Here is a 16556-nt window from a genome sequence, read left to right as displayed (position 1 = left end):
TTGTAGTTTCTTCCCGCTCTGGCGTCAGGCAATGCTCGGCAGGACCACGGGGCTTATTAACTACAGCTCCCAGAATTTCCAGAGCACGGTGCTGAGGTCGTTTCCTTCACTTCTAGCGCGACCTTCCGTAGTTACCCAGCGGGTCACTTAGCGAGACTACAACTCCCAGGAGGCTCAGCAGAGGCCACTCGGGGTCCAGGAAAACAATGAGACGTGTCCTTTGTGTCCCTGCGGATTAGGAGAGGTCGAATGAGCGGTTGCGGTTCGGGCCCCTTGATTACCCAAGGCAGCCTGAAAGAACCCTAGAACTGGCGGAAGCCAAGTCCGGCGAGGGGGGACGGAAGTACCGGGTGGGAGTGAGGAGGAGCCGGAAGTTAAGGCGGGGAGGGGGTGGGGGGTGGAGGGAAAAGCAAGCCAGAAGGTTCTGCGGCCGCTTCTAGTAGTTTCTAGGCGCTGCCGGGTGCTCGGACCAGGCGGTATTGAAGTGGTTGCTGGCGCTGCTCGGGATCAGGCGGTACTGAGGTGGTTGCTGGGGCTGCTCGAGACCTGGTGACGGCGCGATTGGAAAGCCGATGGCCAAGTGGGGCGAGGGTGACCCACGCTGGATCGTGGAAGAGCGGGCGGACGCCACCAACGTCAACAACTGGCACTGGTGAGGGCTAGCGGGCCAGGCCGCCGGAGCGCTGCGCCGCGCCGGGCTGCGGGGTCCCCGGGACCTCGGCCGGGACCAAGCTGGGGCCGAGGCAGCCCTGCCCGGGCTGGGGGTGGGCTCTTCTCCACGCCGTGGTCCCAGCCCCAAGCCTCCCCCGGCTGCCGTCTCAGTGTTTAGGGGGCGAGGAGCAGCGTGGAGGGGTGCCCCCAGAGGAGGGGTTTCCGAGAGGTGAAAGCAAAACCCCCCGGCTCCTGCTTCCAGCCCGAGCAAAGAGGTGGTCCCCGCACGTGGTCGGAGGAGACAGTGCGGCCAAACGGCGGGCGCGGATCGCGTGGGGAGGTCGCCGTGTAAGGCTCGGGCGCAGGACGGGGGGGCCTCGGATTCCTGTTTCGCGGCCTAGGGATGAAATGGGAAGTCCTGGGGACCACCGCCTCTGTCCCGAGAGCGGTTTGAGCGTGCTCCCCAGGCGCCCAGAGCTCAGGACGGTGAGGACGCCTTGGCCTCGCCTGGAACTGTTGGGTCGGTTGTGCTGTAACTGCAGGGGCTGCCCCCGGTTGCCGGGCAAGCGTGGTTTTATATCCTGACCCCTCTTCCAAAGCCGCCTCTCCTGCATGAAATCTTCGGGGGGAGTTTCCTGTCTCCCGACTTCGCTGAACTCTCTGTTCATACTGTCTTCACTGTTTGTTTGTTTTTCACTTTGTTGCAGCTTTTTGCCGTTCCTCTCTGCTCGTTTAGTAAGTTGCCAGGCAGAGAGTCCTTTTTCTTCTCCTTATCTCAGCCCGGCCTCCGCTCCTGTGAACGGACACGGAGTGTTTGGCCTCCTTTTTGTTTGTTTTGAAGCTCTGGGCTTCCATTGTTTCCACGGCCCGTCTAGAGGGCTCACAACGTGTAGGGCGTGTATGGCACGGCCTGAACCTGCCAGGTCAGAACACGGTGCTAATCGGGTCAAGATGATTGGTTTATTCGTCCCTGGACTTTTCATGCATTCTGTGGCCTCCTCTGTGCCGCTTGCTTCGGTAAGATGGGCACAGATTTCCACGGGGTCAAGTGGCACTGTGCGCGGCGTGAAGGTGCCCTGTCAAATACCCACCCAGAACCATTATGCTGATTTAGTTTGTAACTGTTCTGTGCAGCAGTTGTCCTCATTGACAGTATGTGACTCCTTGTCTTCTTAAAAGAGAGTGACACGTTTGTGGACATACCGGAATGGGACTGAGGGTTTTCTGTCGTTTTCAAACCATTTGTCAGGCCTCCGCTAGCCTGTCATTCCCTTGACTGGAGCAAGCAGAGTGCTCTGCAGTTGGCTGCTGGTCCATAGCCTTGTTTCTGTTTTGCAGGACAGAGCGGGATGCTTCAAACTGGTCCACGGATAAGCTGAAAACACTGCTCCTGGCAGTGCGGGTGCACAATGAGGACGGCAAGTGTGAGGTGACAGAAGTGAACAAGCTTGATGGGGAGGCGTCCATTAACAATCGCAAAGGCAAACTGATCTTCTTTTATGAGTGGAGCATCAAACTAAACTGGACAGGTGAGCGTGCTGGGCTGCACTGGCGGATGTGTTAAGGAGCCAGGCACAAGGTTTAAGAGGTCATGAACTTTGCAGGGGAGGTGTGCTGCTTCGTGACCTACAGGAAGCAGTGTGGGATGCTGGGACACCAAGTGGGTTTCCTCACTGTGAGTCTCAGTCGCCACCGGGAAGCCGCTGTGCACCTATATTTTGGGGGCTTGGGCTGTAGCTACTTCTGTCACTTGGATGATAGGAAAGTGGGGAGAGGGATATATTTTTTTTTTTTTTGGTCTTGCTCTTATTAATTGCCTTCAGTGTGATTCTGGCAGGTTAAACCACTGTGCTGGCGAAGTTCACATGTGACTACTTTGGGGCAGCTTTATCCTCTGTCCCTTCGGTGATACTAGCAAAGAATTGGGACCATGCGTAAGCCCTACTAGAAGGTCCTTCAGTTGGGAGGCTGAATTTTAAAAGGCCCTAAAGCTAAAGAATTATGTGTAGGAGGCAAATCATAAAATAAATTTATGCTTCAGTAAATATTTCTCAAATGAATGGTAATAAAGAGGGGGAAAGTAGATGTATCAGGTTTGTGGTTTTTTTGTTTGATTTAACTACTAAAGCATAGTGGTCTAAAAGGAACCTTAGGTATCATCTTGCCCCATCCTCTTTTCATAGATTGAGAAACTGAGGCCTCGTGAAGTGAAAGTAAATAAATGTTTTAAAATACAGTCAGTTCTGCTATAATGTATTCCTAAAAGTCACTGCACTATGCAAAGTTGCTCAAGGAAAACCACAGGGCTAATGGAGAAGAGAGGATTAGGCATACAACATGCAAAAATTTCATCAATGACTCTTTTTGAAAATTTAAGAACAAGCCCTGGCCAGTGTTTGCTAAGTGGTTAGAGCATTGGCCCAGGCAACTGAAGGGCCCTGGGGTTCAATTCCCACTCAAGGGCACATATCTAGGTTGCAGGTTCAATCCCGTGCTGCTTGGGGTACTTGTGGGAGACAACCAATCAATTTGCCTCTCTCGCATCAATGTTTCTCTCTCTCTCTCTCTCTCTCCTTCCCTCCTCCCCTCCCTTCCTTCCTCTCTAAAAATCAATGGGAAAAATATCCTTGGGGTGAGGATTAACAAGAAATTTTAGGAACGTAAATGTGGATAGCACAGTTTTAAACATGTTAAATTATAAGAAATACATAAATAATACAATAAATATGGTGCTTTACTTGAAAAAGACCTGAAGTTTACTTGTGAAAATGGGTGGCAGAAGAATTGTGGCTTGGGTGTTATTGTGAAGTGATGGGAGGAGGGTCATCTAAAATCAGAAGGAACTGGATAACACCATTTGTGAATGGCGTGGCTTATAACAGGCATAGTGCACTGAAGTCACTAGCAAGGAGATGTTTGAGATGTGTTTTGTGTGTTCCTGTGCCGCTCAATTAAATGGTGTGGTTTTTTATGTTCACCTAGTGTTTCTCATAGAGGGAATCACATATGAGCCAATGTGAAATTCATGTTATGATCCAGTGTCCCCTAATGTATCAGTCACATTGGGACAAATTTGTGTTTTCTAACTAAGCATTCTAGCAGAACTGACTGTATTGGCTATTGACTCGAGTCCTCCCTGGCAGAATTTGGCAGTTCTTGGTCCCACATGGTAATAACACACAAGTTCAAGAAATTTGACGAGGGAAGAAGGTCAGTTGCATCTGGTGTGTCGTGTCGCATTTTTCTCAGAATAAAGAAGGTCAGTTCAATTGTCCAAAAGGAGTGTAAGCAGGGTAGTAGTTAGGGCTCCAGAGCAGATGACTTTTCGTGCAGAGGAGACAAGTGACACTGCATTGCTTTTGACAGGTACCTCTAAGTCTGGAGTGCAGTACAAGGGACATGTGGAGATCCCCAATTTGTCTGATGAAAACAGCGTGGATGAAGTAGAGGTTTGTGCTTCCTAACTCCTCATCTGTGCTTCCACATCCTCTTATTCTCAGAGGAGAAAAATGAGCTGTCACTCAAAAGTAAAGGCCAGCTGGGCCCACACGTTCTGAACCCCCGTTTGGGTGACTTTCTAGGTCAGTGGTGCCACTGGCAGCCTCCAGAGCAGCCTGTGCTTCTTTAGCTGCTTTGCTTTAGCTGGTGATGTGGGTTCTAACATTGGCCACCTTTGCCTTGGCAGAGAGAACCTGAGAAGGGACACTCATGGGGATTGTACGAATGCCCCATCCTTCACCCGTTTCCTTTGGAAATGTCAATTATCTGATTGCTCAGCACCCACAGTCCACAGCGCAGGTACCCCTCAAGTGATTTACCACCTACTTCTGATCTTTCACTCAGATTAGTGTGAGCCTTGCCAAAGATGAGCCTGACACAAATCTCGTGGCCTTAATGAAAGAAGAAGGGGTGAAACTTCTCAGAGAAGCAATGGGAATTTACATCAGCACCCTCAAAACAGGTATCCCTGGAGTAGTTACGTATGCCTTGAGGTAGTTTCCACCTGTCAGACTCTGATAAAGGGGCTTGACAGTCTTTTCTTTGGCAAATGGGTAAAGATTTGGGGGGAGGGGCCTTATTTCATCTTGAAGTCAATGTATACACTCTGAGGAAGAAAAGATCTAGAGGTGCATTGTCTAATATGCTGGCTGTTGAGCAATTGAAATGTGACTAGTTCAAATAGAGATGTACTTTGAGTATAAAATACAATGGATTGAAGACTTGGTACAAAAAAGAATGTAAAATATCAAATTTTTTATATTGATAATATATTGAAGTGATAGTTTGGGTACATTGGGTTCACTATATTTTAAAATTAATTTTCCTGTTTAAGTTTTTTGTGTGGCTACTAGAAAATTGTAAATTACACCTGAGGCTGGCATTACACTTCTCTTGGACAGTGCTGGTGTACAGACTTGCATCCCCAGCCTCACTGCTTGAGCAGTCCTGGAGTATCTCTGATATGCATTCTCCAGGGACCTTTAGGGGGTGACTAGAATACTAACCAGCTCAGCTCTCCCTAGAATTCCAGCGCTGCCAGTACGGCTTTATCCTGGTGGAGCACATGTAATGACCATCAGAGGGAACCAGCCTACAAGGTGGGAACCTGTGCTCTGATGCCAAACTAGTTGTGGCCGTTCTACCTACGCAGAGTGGAAAAGGGTAGTAAACACGCATCCTTAGGTAACTTGCCCCACTCTGGAAGTCATTGGAAGTACAACGACATTCATTGGCTACCCTCCATAATAGACTTCACGTACATTTAACAAGTTGTAATGCTTCCAGTTGAGTCGGGTTTAAAATAATTCCAGTGAACATGCTACATTATATAACATATACTCAGATACCTGCCTGGCCTAGACCAGGGCTAAAAATGTAAAGTAGATAGACCTGTCCTCGTCATCAGCTCATTCTGGATTAAGATGGCCATATTTGTTAAGCTGCTTGAAACCCCAAATCTCAACTAAGAAGTAACTTTCCAGAGCGGGGTTTTTTATCTTTTCAGAGTTCACACAGGGCATGATCTTGCCTACGCTGAATGGAGAGTCAGTAGCCCCAGCTGGTCAGCCAGCACCGAAAGCGGAGGAGCGCAAGGTAAACGGTTTTCCAACATGTGTGCGGGGCGGGGGTGGGGGTGGGATACTGCCTCCTCCTGAGGCCACATTTCTGCTGCTCTCTGACTAACCTCTAAGCCAGAGCAGCTTGTGGTGCTTTTTTTTTTTTTTTTTATCTTTCTTTTTTGTTTTGTTTTTTGTTTAGTGTGGTGCTTTTTAAGAGTCCACAATATGTAGTTGTTTGTCTACCCATCTTTCACCTGGTTTTTATTCATTTATGACTATTGCTAGAGCAAATGTAAGCCCTTAGGGATTTCAGAGTCTCACCCTTGGTTGCACGCTGTGGACACAGCATGGTCTTCACCCATATACGTCTTCAGTATTATTTCTAACTGGGTGTTAATATCTCATACTTCGTTATTAGAGGTCTCATCAAGGTATTGGGTTAGGCCACTAACTTCACCTATCAGAGAATTGATTGATTTCACCCCATTGGCAGGGTGAGCAAATACATTTTTTCTGGAAATGGAACTTGCATAATTCAGGCTCAGCACTCAGTTTTCAGCCCTATTACCCTTTGTCAGCACAGTGGCGGATATTTTGGAGATGGGGTGGGGTTGGAGGTACTGTTTTGAGCTATTTAAGCATAGAAATTCTGTTTGAGAATTACAGTGTGCTCTTCAGAAATACCTAGTGATTTTTTTTTTTTAATTTTTTTTTTAATATATATTTTATTGATTTTTTACAGAGAGGAAGGGAGAGAGACAGAGAGTTAGAAACATCGATGAGAGAGAAACATCGATCAGCTGCCTCCCGCACACTCCCCACTGGGGATATGCCCGCAACCAAGGTACATGCCCTTGACCGGAATCGAACCTGGGACCCTTCAGCCCGCAGGCCGACACTCTATCCACCGAGCCAAACCGGTTTCGGCAAATACCTAGTGATTTAACATGTCCTTCTGCTGATGGGTTTTTAAAACAGTAGTGGTCTTCCCTCACCTAAAGTGGTTGTTTTCAGTGGGAACTAAGGATTTTCTGGAAAAGTTCCCCTTGTGACTGAAACACCCATCAAGTTCTCTCCAACCCCTTGGAACAATTAGCCTTGGAGGTGAATAAGTTTGTGAGAATAAATGCACATTTGCCCCGGAAGCCATGTTAATTGAGGTTTCACCGTTACTCTAACAACTTCATTGTGACTTTCACAGGCTAAATCTGCTCCTTCAAAAACCCAGACCAGACCTGTTGGTGTCAAAATCCCCACTTGTAAGATCACCCTGCGAGACACCTTCCTGACGTCCCCAGAGGAGCTCTACAGAGTGCTCACCACCCAGGAGGTAAGTGTAGCCTGTCCGTCGGCCTCGTGGCACCTGCCAGGCCAGGTGACTTGGGTTGTGGGTGCATCCCCATCATCAGAGGAAGTACCAGTGAGTAGAGCCTTGAGGCTTTCCTCTTCCAAGCAGAGGCAAAGGAAAACCCACTTTTGTTCAACCTACTCCTCAAAGTGTGTTTGCTCTCTTTGTTCTCATATATATTAGTTTGGGGTCCTCTAATTGGAAACCACTAGGAATCATTCATTTTAGACAGTGAGGCTGAAGTAATGTCATGGATTCCCACTCACTCAAGTCAAAGCCTGGTCTGCAATGGAATAGAATAGAACCTGGAACGGTCATTGGGCAAAGTGGTGTCTGGAACAAGCGTGGAGGCATGCAGGTGTTGGTTGCCATTTGTCCCTGGATCCCACTGAAAGTCATGCATCTTCTCCCTACTTTGTTTTTTCTACAGCTGGTGCAGGCCTTTACCCATGCTCCTGCGACGCTAGAAGCAGACAAAGGTGGGAAGTTTCACCTGGTAGATGGCAATGTCACTGGGGAATTCACTGATCTGGTGAGTACCTCCTGGCCCAGGCCCAGGATGCAGCCCCTGTCTGGTCAGAAGAATATTATTTCTCCTTTTTTCCACTCTGTGGGTAAAATTTAAGGCTTTTATCTCTTTGGTTAGTAACCTCTTTTGTTTTGTTTTTCAAAATAATGCTGCCATTTCAATTCTCTTGCTTTCCTAGAATTTTTTCCTTAACGGAGTTAAAAATCAGTTCTTTCTAGAAGAACTAATGGAAGAGAGGTTGTATATATTGGTGACTATGGCTTTCCATTTGCTGCACTGAAATTTCACCTGGGCACAGTTGAGCACATCCCACTTAGGATTAAGAGGAGATATTAGGAACTCTGTGGTCCACTTTGCCCTCATAAGTAGTATAATTGCACTGATGGTAGACTCTGTATGTAAGGCAGATAGCTAACCTAGCCAGGCTTGGGCACATTGGTCTAAAGCAGCGATTTTCAATTGGTCTATAGCCGCGATTTTCAACTGGTAAGCCACAAGAATTTTCAAAACATGCAATATGTACCTGACTGTTTCATGAGGGGCACTGACCTCTTTTCCCTTAGATTGTCATATTTAAAAATGACAACAGCCTGGCTGGTGTGGCTCATTGGTTGAGGGTCAACCCAGGAACCGAGAGGTCTCGGTTTGATTTTTTTTTTTTTGGTTTGATTTCCAGTTGAGGGATTGATTCCCAGAAGGGGACATGCAGGAGGCAGCTGATCAATGATGTTTTGCTCATCAGTGTTACTATCTATCACTCTCCTTTCCTCTCTTTTAAAAATTCTTAAAGTTAAAAAATGACAACAGCCAACACAACAATAACTGTCTGGTGTGAATGAACCAAAATTATACCTGCTTTTATCGTTAGATTGGCAAAATATGTTTTTGGGTGTGCCGCAAAAGTTTAGTAATAGTTTATGTATGCCACGAGATGAGAAGTGTTGAAAATTCTTAGTATAGACTGATCTCTTTGGGTTTTTTAGGTCCCTGAGAAACATATTGCGATGAAGTGGAGGTTCAAATCTTGGCCAGAAGGTAAGCAAGCATATTTGTGCTTTTTGATTTGTTTTATCTTAATATATTTTTATTGATTTCAGAGAGGGAGAGAGAGATAGAACATCAATGATGGGAGATAATCATTGATCAGCTGCCTCCTGTGCGTCCCTTACTGGGATTGAGCCTGCAACCCAGGCATGTGCCCACCTGGGCATCGAACTGTGACCTCCTGGTTCATAGGTTGGTGCTCAACCACTGAGCCACACCAGCTGGGCAGTAAGCATATTTGTTTACTGCCATTAACCCCAGGATTTTTATTTACTTTTTATTTTCGCCTTAATCTCAAACCCAGGTGGAAACCCTGGATCTGAAGCCCCCCTCCCCTGTCTTTCTCCAGGGCACTTTGCCACCATCACGCTGACCTTCCGTGATAAGAATGGAGAGACTGAACTGTGCATGGAAGGCCGAGGCATCCCTGCTCCCGAGGAGGAGAGGACACGGCAGGGCTGGCAGCGCTACTACTTCGATGGCATCAAACAGACCTTTGGCTACGGCGCACGCTTGTTTTAGAGCCAGCAGCGGGAGCTGCAGCCCGCCTGACACTTCAGTCCAGCCCTCTCCTGACTGAGGCTTGACTCACAGGATTGCACCATCCCAACCACTAACTTGGGGCCGGGGCCCTTTCCCTTGCGTATACCTTGGGTTTGTGCATGTTTTCCGCTGGGAGGGATCAGAGGGCAATTTCTCTTTTATGTGTACATATGCTAAATAAACATAATTTAAAAAATGTGCATATCTGGAACCTGTGTTGATTGGGTGGCTGGTACTAAGAGTTCCCTTGATGGTTTTGAATTGTTAAAAAAACGGCGGAAATGAGGCCTTGCCTCCATTCTGGAAAAACGTATGTGATTAAGAGGCATGAGGGGACTCGCCTGTCTCCAAGCACTCCTGCGCTGGCCTCATACCGCAGGCTGGCAGATTGGTCTGCTCCTCTCACTGAGGGAAAGGAAAGGCGGGTTGGCTCTGGCATAAACAGAGTCAGCAAACCACTGGTGGAGGTGGCATCCTTTGCTTTCCACTCTCCATGGCCTCTTAACCTCTTAAGAGAATAGGTGATCACCAGGTACTGATTTGAGATATGGGGAGAAATTCCCACCCTGTGGCAGAGAACTATAGGCCTTGGGTTAACAACTTCTGTTTATTGAGCAGTTACTATGTACCAGACACTACCCTGAGTAGCTTCTTTGTATTAGCTCATTTATTCCCCTAAGAGCCCTATGAAATAAATACTACCATTATTTCTGTTTTACAAGAACCCAACCCTTGGATTTCTTAAGTAACATCCAAGAACCAACTGATACTTAGCAGAGTCGGGATTTGGAAGAGGGACCATAACCACAGAGCCAGGACTCAAGTCTAAACCACTGTCTACAGCCTTGTCATTGGACTCCCTTACACAAAGCAGCAGCTGTGTTGCTAGTATGTTAGGCATCCCTCCTGGAGTAGAAAATTCCAGGCCTCCGCACTGCCAGAAAGAGGAAGAAGTGAATGTTCTCGTTGGATTAAGCTTCCTGAGCACTGACCAAGTGCTGAGGATTCAGTCTAGTGGGGCTCACCCTGCCCTGTTGCAGGAGAGGTAGCTATCTGGACAGGAGGGTCACTTCCCCTGCCCTGGCGTCCTGCCCCCCAGGATGAGTCAATGCCTGCTCCCCGGGACACTACCCCCTGCAGCTACAACTATTTTCCTCCTATTTTCGCCTGTTTGATTAGGGGGCGGGCCTGCAGGCTAATGCTACCAAAATGACTTGGCCACAGTGTTGTAGTTAAAGCAGAAAAGAAGCACTGATCTGGATAATTTTGACCCCCAAAAGCCACCTGTGTCTTGAATTACTCAAAGAGTACGGGACTGAACTAATACACATCTAATTCTGTATTATATCTGCTTCCTGCGGCTCCAAAAAGAGGTATTTTGATAAAAAGCCTGGACTCCAGCTTAAATCAACAGGCCTCTCCTAATACAGACTCCACTCCAGCAGAGACCAGTGTCAAAAAGGAGCCCTTTCACGCCTGGCTGGAGAGTAACCAATTAAGAAAATAGTACTTACAACAAGTCCTAAGGTAAAGTCTACAGACACCTTAAAGCAAACCAAAGCACCAAGCCAAGTGTCTGTTACATGACATGCACATGATCATGTCACATCCCCAGTACTGATGGCTGTTCCAATGTTTCCCACAGCCATTTGACTGACAGCATTTGTTAGCCATCTGAGCCCACAAAGCAGAATGATGTATCTAAAAACAAAACTGTGAACTTGGTTCGGCTTGGGTTTGAATTGTAAATATGCCACTTCCTGGGACAAATGTCCTCATCTGTATAATGGGTATAACAGGTGACTTAGAGAATTAGAGATGATGGACCTAGACATGCTGGCAGCTGGCAGCCTTAAGCAAATGGTATCTGCTAATTCTGTACTCATGAGCCCACATGTTTTTTCTGGAGCAAGAATGAATATTTTGAAAAGTTGGTTAATTGGCCAAATTGTAAATCATAGACTGCCGGGAGCCGGTCCATGCTTGCTGTTTCAAGGGACCTGGCATATATGGCATACTGTTCTTAATATGTTTGCTCACCTTCTTAGCGCTGTGTGTTTTAACCAAGGTCACCTCTCCGAGAAAGGTTGTTTCCCCAGGTAGGAATTTTTCCCTGAAGTCAGGGAGGGGATGCCTCTCCTAGAAAGGTTGTTTCCCCAGGAAGGAATTTTTCCCTGAAGTCAGGGAGGGAATAAAACCCCTCAACTAAGTGCCAGGCGGGTAATTAATCACTTTAACTATGAACAATCATGCTTAAGCTACATAATCTTTACTCCCTGGAATGGAGATAAGAAACGCCCTAACCTTTGTAATAGAGATTGACAGGATTAAAATCAACTGGTATAAATACAGATGTAATAAGACAGCAAGACACAGAACTTAGGAGACAGAAAGAAGACAGCACCTACACAGAACCTACAGACAGAAGAACTTCGCTGGAGAGAACATGGCAAAAGATCCTGGACTGAACCTGACTACAGAAATTGGCAAGAGAACCTGACTAGAACCTGGTGACTGAACCTGGCTGGAGAACCTGGACAGAACCTGGCTGGAGAACCTAGCGAGGGAACATGGCTACAGAACCTGGCTGGAGAATCTGGAGAACCTGGCTGGAGAACCTAGCAAGAGAACATGGACACAGAACCTGGCTGGAGATCCTAGCCAGAACTTCGCTGGAGATCCAGACCAGAACTTGGCAGGAGACCCTGACAAGAGAACCCGGCTATGATGATCAACTGAACGCTGCCTCCGTGTCATTCCTTCTTCGCCGACTCCGTCCACACCTTTGGGGACCCCTGGACCTGCTGGGGTTGGACCCCGGCATCTGGCGCCCGAACAGGGACCCCTAGGTAAGCGCCCCACACTCGGGACGGCTAGGACTCCACCGTAGGAAGAGGATGGATAGTCTTCGCCGACTCCGTCCACACCTTTGGGAACCCCTGGAACAGGATTCCCCTAGGTAAGCCCCCCCCCCCCCCCCCCGCATTGAGAACCCCACACTCGGGACGGATAGGACTCCACCAGGGTACTGCAGACCCCCCCTACAGAGGATAAGTAGGGTAAGAAAGTGGATAGTACAGAACTCAGATTGAGAAGATGTGCCATACTGAGTTCAAAGAAAGAAGACTCTGTATTGATTCTTAGATTAAGAAGATGTGCCATACTGAGTCTAAAGAAATAAGACTCTGTATTGATCTTTTAACACATATGCTTGCTAGCAGAGGAATTAAGGTTACTCCCAGTCAGATGGAACATTTTATACAAGAAATACGTCCATGCTTTTCTGAGGAAGGAAAGGTGCCCGAAAGGTAAATGTAGAGGCATGGGAGAAGGTAGGCCCAAGGAGCCTTATCCTCAACCCCACTGCAGCCTTTCCACCCCGGGAAAGTGCAGGATTGGCAAGCTCTCCCTGGGGTGATAGATCAGGCCTCAGGTAATAGCGGAAAGCGCCAATCCTACTCTTAAAATGGATACAAGAGAGCATTTCGGGTTTTTCTTTTTAATACCCGCTTTTAAAAAAAATAAAAAAGGGGGAATTTGCCGGGAGCCGGTCCATGCTTGCTGTTTCAAGGGACCTGGCATATATGGCATACTGTTCTTAATATGTTTGCTCACCTTCTTAGCGCTGTGTGTTTTAACCAAGGTCACCTCTCCGAGAAAGGTTGTTTCCCCAGGTAGGAATTTTTCCCTGAAGTCAGGGAGGGGATGCCTCTCCTAGAAAGGTTGTTTCCCCAGGAAGGAATTTTTCCCTGAAGTCAGGGAGGGAATAAAACCCCTCAACTAAGTGCCAGGCGGGTAATTAATCACTTTAACTATGAACAATCATGCTTAAGCTACATAATCTTTACTCCCTGGAATGGAGATAAGAAACGCCCTAACCTTTGTAATAGAGATTGACAGGATTAAAATCAACTGGTATAAATACAGATGTAATAAGACAGCAAGACACAGAACTTAGGAGACAGAAAGAAGACAGCACCTACACAGAACCTACAGACAGAAGAACTTCGCTGGAGAGAACATGGCAAAAGATCCTGGACTGAACCTGACTACAGAAATTGGCAAGAGAACCTGACTAGAACCTGGTGACTGAACCTGGCTGGAGAACCTGGACAGAACCTGGCTGGAGAACCTAGCGAGGGAACATGGCTACAGAACCTGGCTGGAGAATCTGGAGAACCTGGCTGGAGAACCTAGCAAGAGAACATGGACACAGAACCTGGCTGGAGATCCTAGCCAGAACTTCGCTGGAGATCCAGACCAGAACTTGGCAGGAGACCCTGACAAGAGAACCCGGCTATGATGATCAACTGAACGCTGCCTCCGTGTCATTCCTTCTTCGCCGACTCCGTCCACACCTTTGGGGACCCCTGGACCTGCTGGGGTTGGACCCCGGCATCTGGCGCCCGAACAGGGACCCCTAGGTAAGCGCCCCACACTCGGGACGGCTAGGACTCCACCGTAGGAAGAGGATGGATAGTCTTCGCCGACTCCGTCCACACCTTTGGGAACCCCTGGAACAGGATTCCCCTAGGTAAGCCCCCCCCCCCCCCCCCCCCGCATTGAGAACCCCACACTCGGGACGGATAGGACTCCACCAGGGTACTGCAGACCCCCCCTACAGAGGATAAGTAGGGTAAGAAAGTGGATAGTACAGAACTCAGATTGAGAAGATGTGCCATACTGAGTTCAAAGAAAGAAGACTCTGTATTGATTCTTAGATTAAGAAGATGTGCCATACTGAGTCTAAAGAAATAAGACTCTGTATTGATCTTTTAACACATATGCTTGCTAGCAGAGGAATTAAGGTTACTCCCAGTCAGATGGAACATTTTATACAAGAAATACGTCCATGCTTTTCTGAGGAAGGAAAGGTGCCCGAAAGGTAAATGTAGAGGCATGGGAGAAGGTAGGCCCAAGGAGCCTTATCCTCAACCCCACTGCAGCCTTTCCACCCCGGGAAAGTGCAGGATTGGCAAGCTCTCCCTGGGGTGATAGATCAGGCCTCAGGTAATAGCGGAAAGCGCCAATCCTACTCTTAAAATGGATACAAGAGAGCATTTCGGGTTTTTCTTTTTAATACCCGCTTTTAAAAAAAATAAAAAAGGGGGAATTTGCCGGGAGCCGGTCCATGCTTGCTGTTTCAAGGGACCTGGCATATATGGCATACTGTTCTTAATATGTTTGCTCACCTTCTTAGCGCTGTGTGTTTTAACCAAGGTCACCTCTCCGAGAAAGGTTGTTTCCCCAGGTAGGAATTTTTCCCTGAAGTCAGGGAGGGGATGCCTCTCCTAGAAAGGTTGTTTCCCCAGGAAGGAATTTTTCCCTGAAGTCAGGGAGGGAATAAAACCCCTCAACTAAGTGCCAGGCGGGTAATTAATCACTTTAACTATGAACAATCATGCTTAAGCTACATAATCTTTACTCCCTGGAATGGAGATAAGAAACGCCCTAACCTTTGTAATAGAGATTGACAGGATTAAAATCAACTGGTATAAATACAGATGTAATAAGACAGCAAGACACAGAACTTAGGAGACAGAAAGAAGACAGCACCTACACAGAACCTACAGACAGAAGAACTTCGCTGGAGAGAACATGGCAAAAGATCCTGGACTGAACCTGACTACAGAAATTGGCAAGAGAACCTGACTAGAACCTGGTGACTGAACCTGGCTGGAGAACCTGGACAGAACCTGGCTGGAGAACCTAGCGAGGGAACATGGCTACAGAACCTGGCTGGAGAATCTGGAGAACCTGGCTGGAGAACCTAGCAAGAGAACATGGACACAGAACCTGGCTGGAGATCCTAGCCAGAACTTCGCTGGAGATCCAGACCAGAACTTGGCAGGAGACCCTGACAAGAGAACCCGGCTATGATGATCAACTGAACGCTGCCTCCGTGTCATTCCTTCTTCGCCGACTCCGTCCACACCTTTGGGGACCCCTGGACCTGCTGGGGTTGGACCCCGGCAATAGACCAAGGAGTCTCCTCACCTAAGAACCATCTGTTGAATACAGAAAAGTGGACCCCACCCCTAGAGATTCTTACTCAATGGGTGTGGCCTATGAACTTGCATTTTGATAGGTATCTCAGGTGATTTCCATATCAGGAATTCATTTTGAGAAGTGCTTCAACATGTTAAGAAAATCTTGTAATGGCCGAGCCAAAGAAGCATACTTAGGTCCCTTTTGTGAATAACGGGACAAAAGATCTGAAACACTGTATCTTCCAAGAGACAAGGGAGGTCAGCAGGATCCAACAGGCTTTGTATTGCTGGTTAAACCCTAGTAAGAATTCAATTTGAGCCTGAACCAGTGTGGCTCAGTTGGTTGGTCATCCTCCCGTGTACAGGGAGGTTCTGGAGGTTGCAGGTTCAATCCCTGGTGGAGGGGTACAGAAGGCAGCTGATTGATCTTAACTCTCACATCGATGTTTCTCTCTCCCTTCCTCCCTCTAAAAAAATCAATAAACTATTCTTTTAAAAAAAAGAATTCAATTGGACCCTTCTTGCCTAAACTAGGATCCCAGATGAGAAAAACCAGAGGGGAAAATCGTGCAAAACCATTGAGGTGGCTGGAGCAGCTAAGTTGGAAACAGTAGTGGTGGTCATAAGCCATGCATGGCCAAGGTGGCTCCTGGCATTTGGAGCAGGGAGAACAGTAAATGACAGCAGTGAGGTGACTGACAGTGGACAGGAGTGGGGGGAGGGGTCCTCTGATTTCCTGGGCCCCTCCTGGCTCTGATACTAACTAGCCACTACCAAGCCGCCCCCTTTCACAAGTGCTGTGCAACCTCCATCACAGTGTCTCCTCACACAGGTGTTCCCCCGCCTGCAGCTGCCTGCAGTGTCTCTTTCTCCTCTGTAGAGCTTGAATACACATCGTTTTGTAGCTGACCTACTCCCTAATGCCTTTTTCTTAGTTTCTCTCATCTGTGCCTGACACGGTAGCAATTTAGCATGTCACTGAGATTACAGATTAAAAATGGGACTAAGCACTGTTTGGGTAATAAACAACCATTAGGTATAGATCAACTTTAGAAAGCAGCCCTCGCTGGCTTGGCTCAGTGGACAGAGCGTAGGCCTGTGGACTGAAGAGTCCTGGGTTCGATTCCAGTCAAGGGTACATGCCCGGGTTGTGGGCTCGATCCCCAGTAGGGGGCATGCAAGAGGCAGTGATCAATGATTCTCTCTCAACACTGATTTTCTGACTCCCTTTCCCCTCCTCTCTAAAATAAAAAAATATATTTTTAAAAATTTATACAGCAGTGTGTGTCAAGTAAGTTACATTAGAAAGGAGGAGAATTTTCAGTTTTCTGTGAAAACAGACTCTGGGATGTCTCTAATTTTTAAGTTTATGCTAAAAAAATAATTAAAAC

The 16556-nt window shown here is 47.4% G+C and overlaps 1 protein-coding gene across 2 annotated transcripts; it reads left to right on the top strand.

Annotated features, from left to right (window-relative positions):
• Positions 1 to 191: 191 nt before the first annotated feature.
• On the top strand, positions 192 to 9373 carry AHSA1 (activator of HSP90 ATPase activity 1). Of its 2 annotated transcripts, none has more exons than XM_081083884.1 (9): positions 192 to 652; positions 1990 to 2180; positions 4018 to 4100; positions 4495 to 4612; positions 5657 to 5745; positions 6913 to 7041; positions 7490 to 7591; positions 8572 to 8623; positions 8982 to 9373. In XM_081083884.1, exons 1-9 carry the CDS (start codon positions 573 to 575, stop codon positions 9152 to 9154), a joined length of 1017 nt encoding a protein of 338 aa, XP_080940010.1. In that variant the 5' UTR covers positions 192 to 572; the 3' UTR covers positions 9155 to 9373. The 2 variants fall into 2 exon arrangements, with proteins under 2 accessions (XP_080940010.1, XP_080940011.1); XM_081083885.1 differs by having other exon boundaries at positions 632 to 652; positions 1995 to 2180.
• Positions 9374 to 16556: the final 7183 nt, after the last annotated feature.

This window comes from Myotis nattereri (genome assembly GCF_964212035.1).
Source record: "Myotis nattereri genome assembly, chromosome: 1".
Taxonomy (NCBI): domain Eukaryota; kingdom Metazoa; phylum Chordata; class Mammalia; order Chiroptera; family Vespertilionidae; genus Myotis; species Myotis nattereri.
The sequence above is the reverse complement of the archived record's forward strand: the minus strand, read 5'-3'. Positions and strand labels throughout refer to the sequence as shown.

What these genes read in the sequence shown, in the direction of transcription:
- AHSA1 (XM_081083884.1), top strand. Translation starts at nt 573, where the DNA reads ATGGCCAAGTGGGGCGAGGGTGACCCACGCTGGATCGTGGAAGAGCGG. An exon ending in CGAAAGCGGAGGAGCGCAAG is followed by an intron (nt 5,746 to 6,912) that starts GTAAACGGTTTT and finishes TGACTTTCACAG; the next exon opens with GCTAAATCTGCTCCTTCAAA. An exon ending in CTGGGGAATTCACTGATCTG is followed by an intron (nt 7,592 to 8,571) that starts GTGAGTACCTCC and finishes TGGGTTTTTTAG; the next exon opens with GTCCCTGAGAAACATATTGC.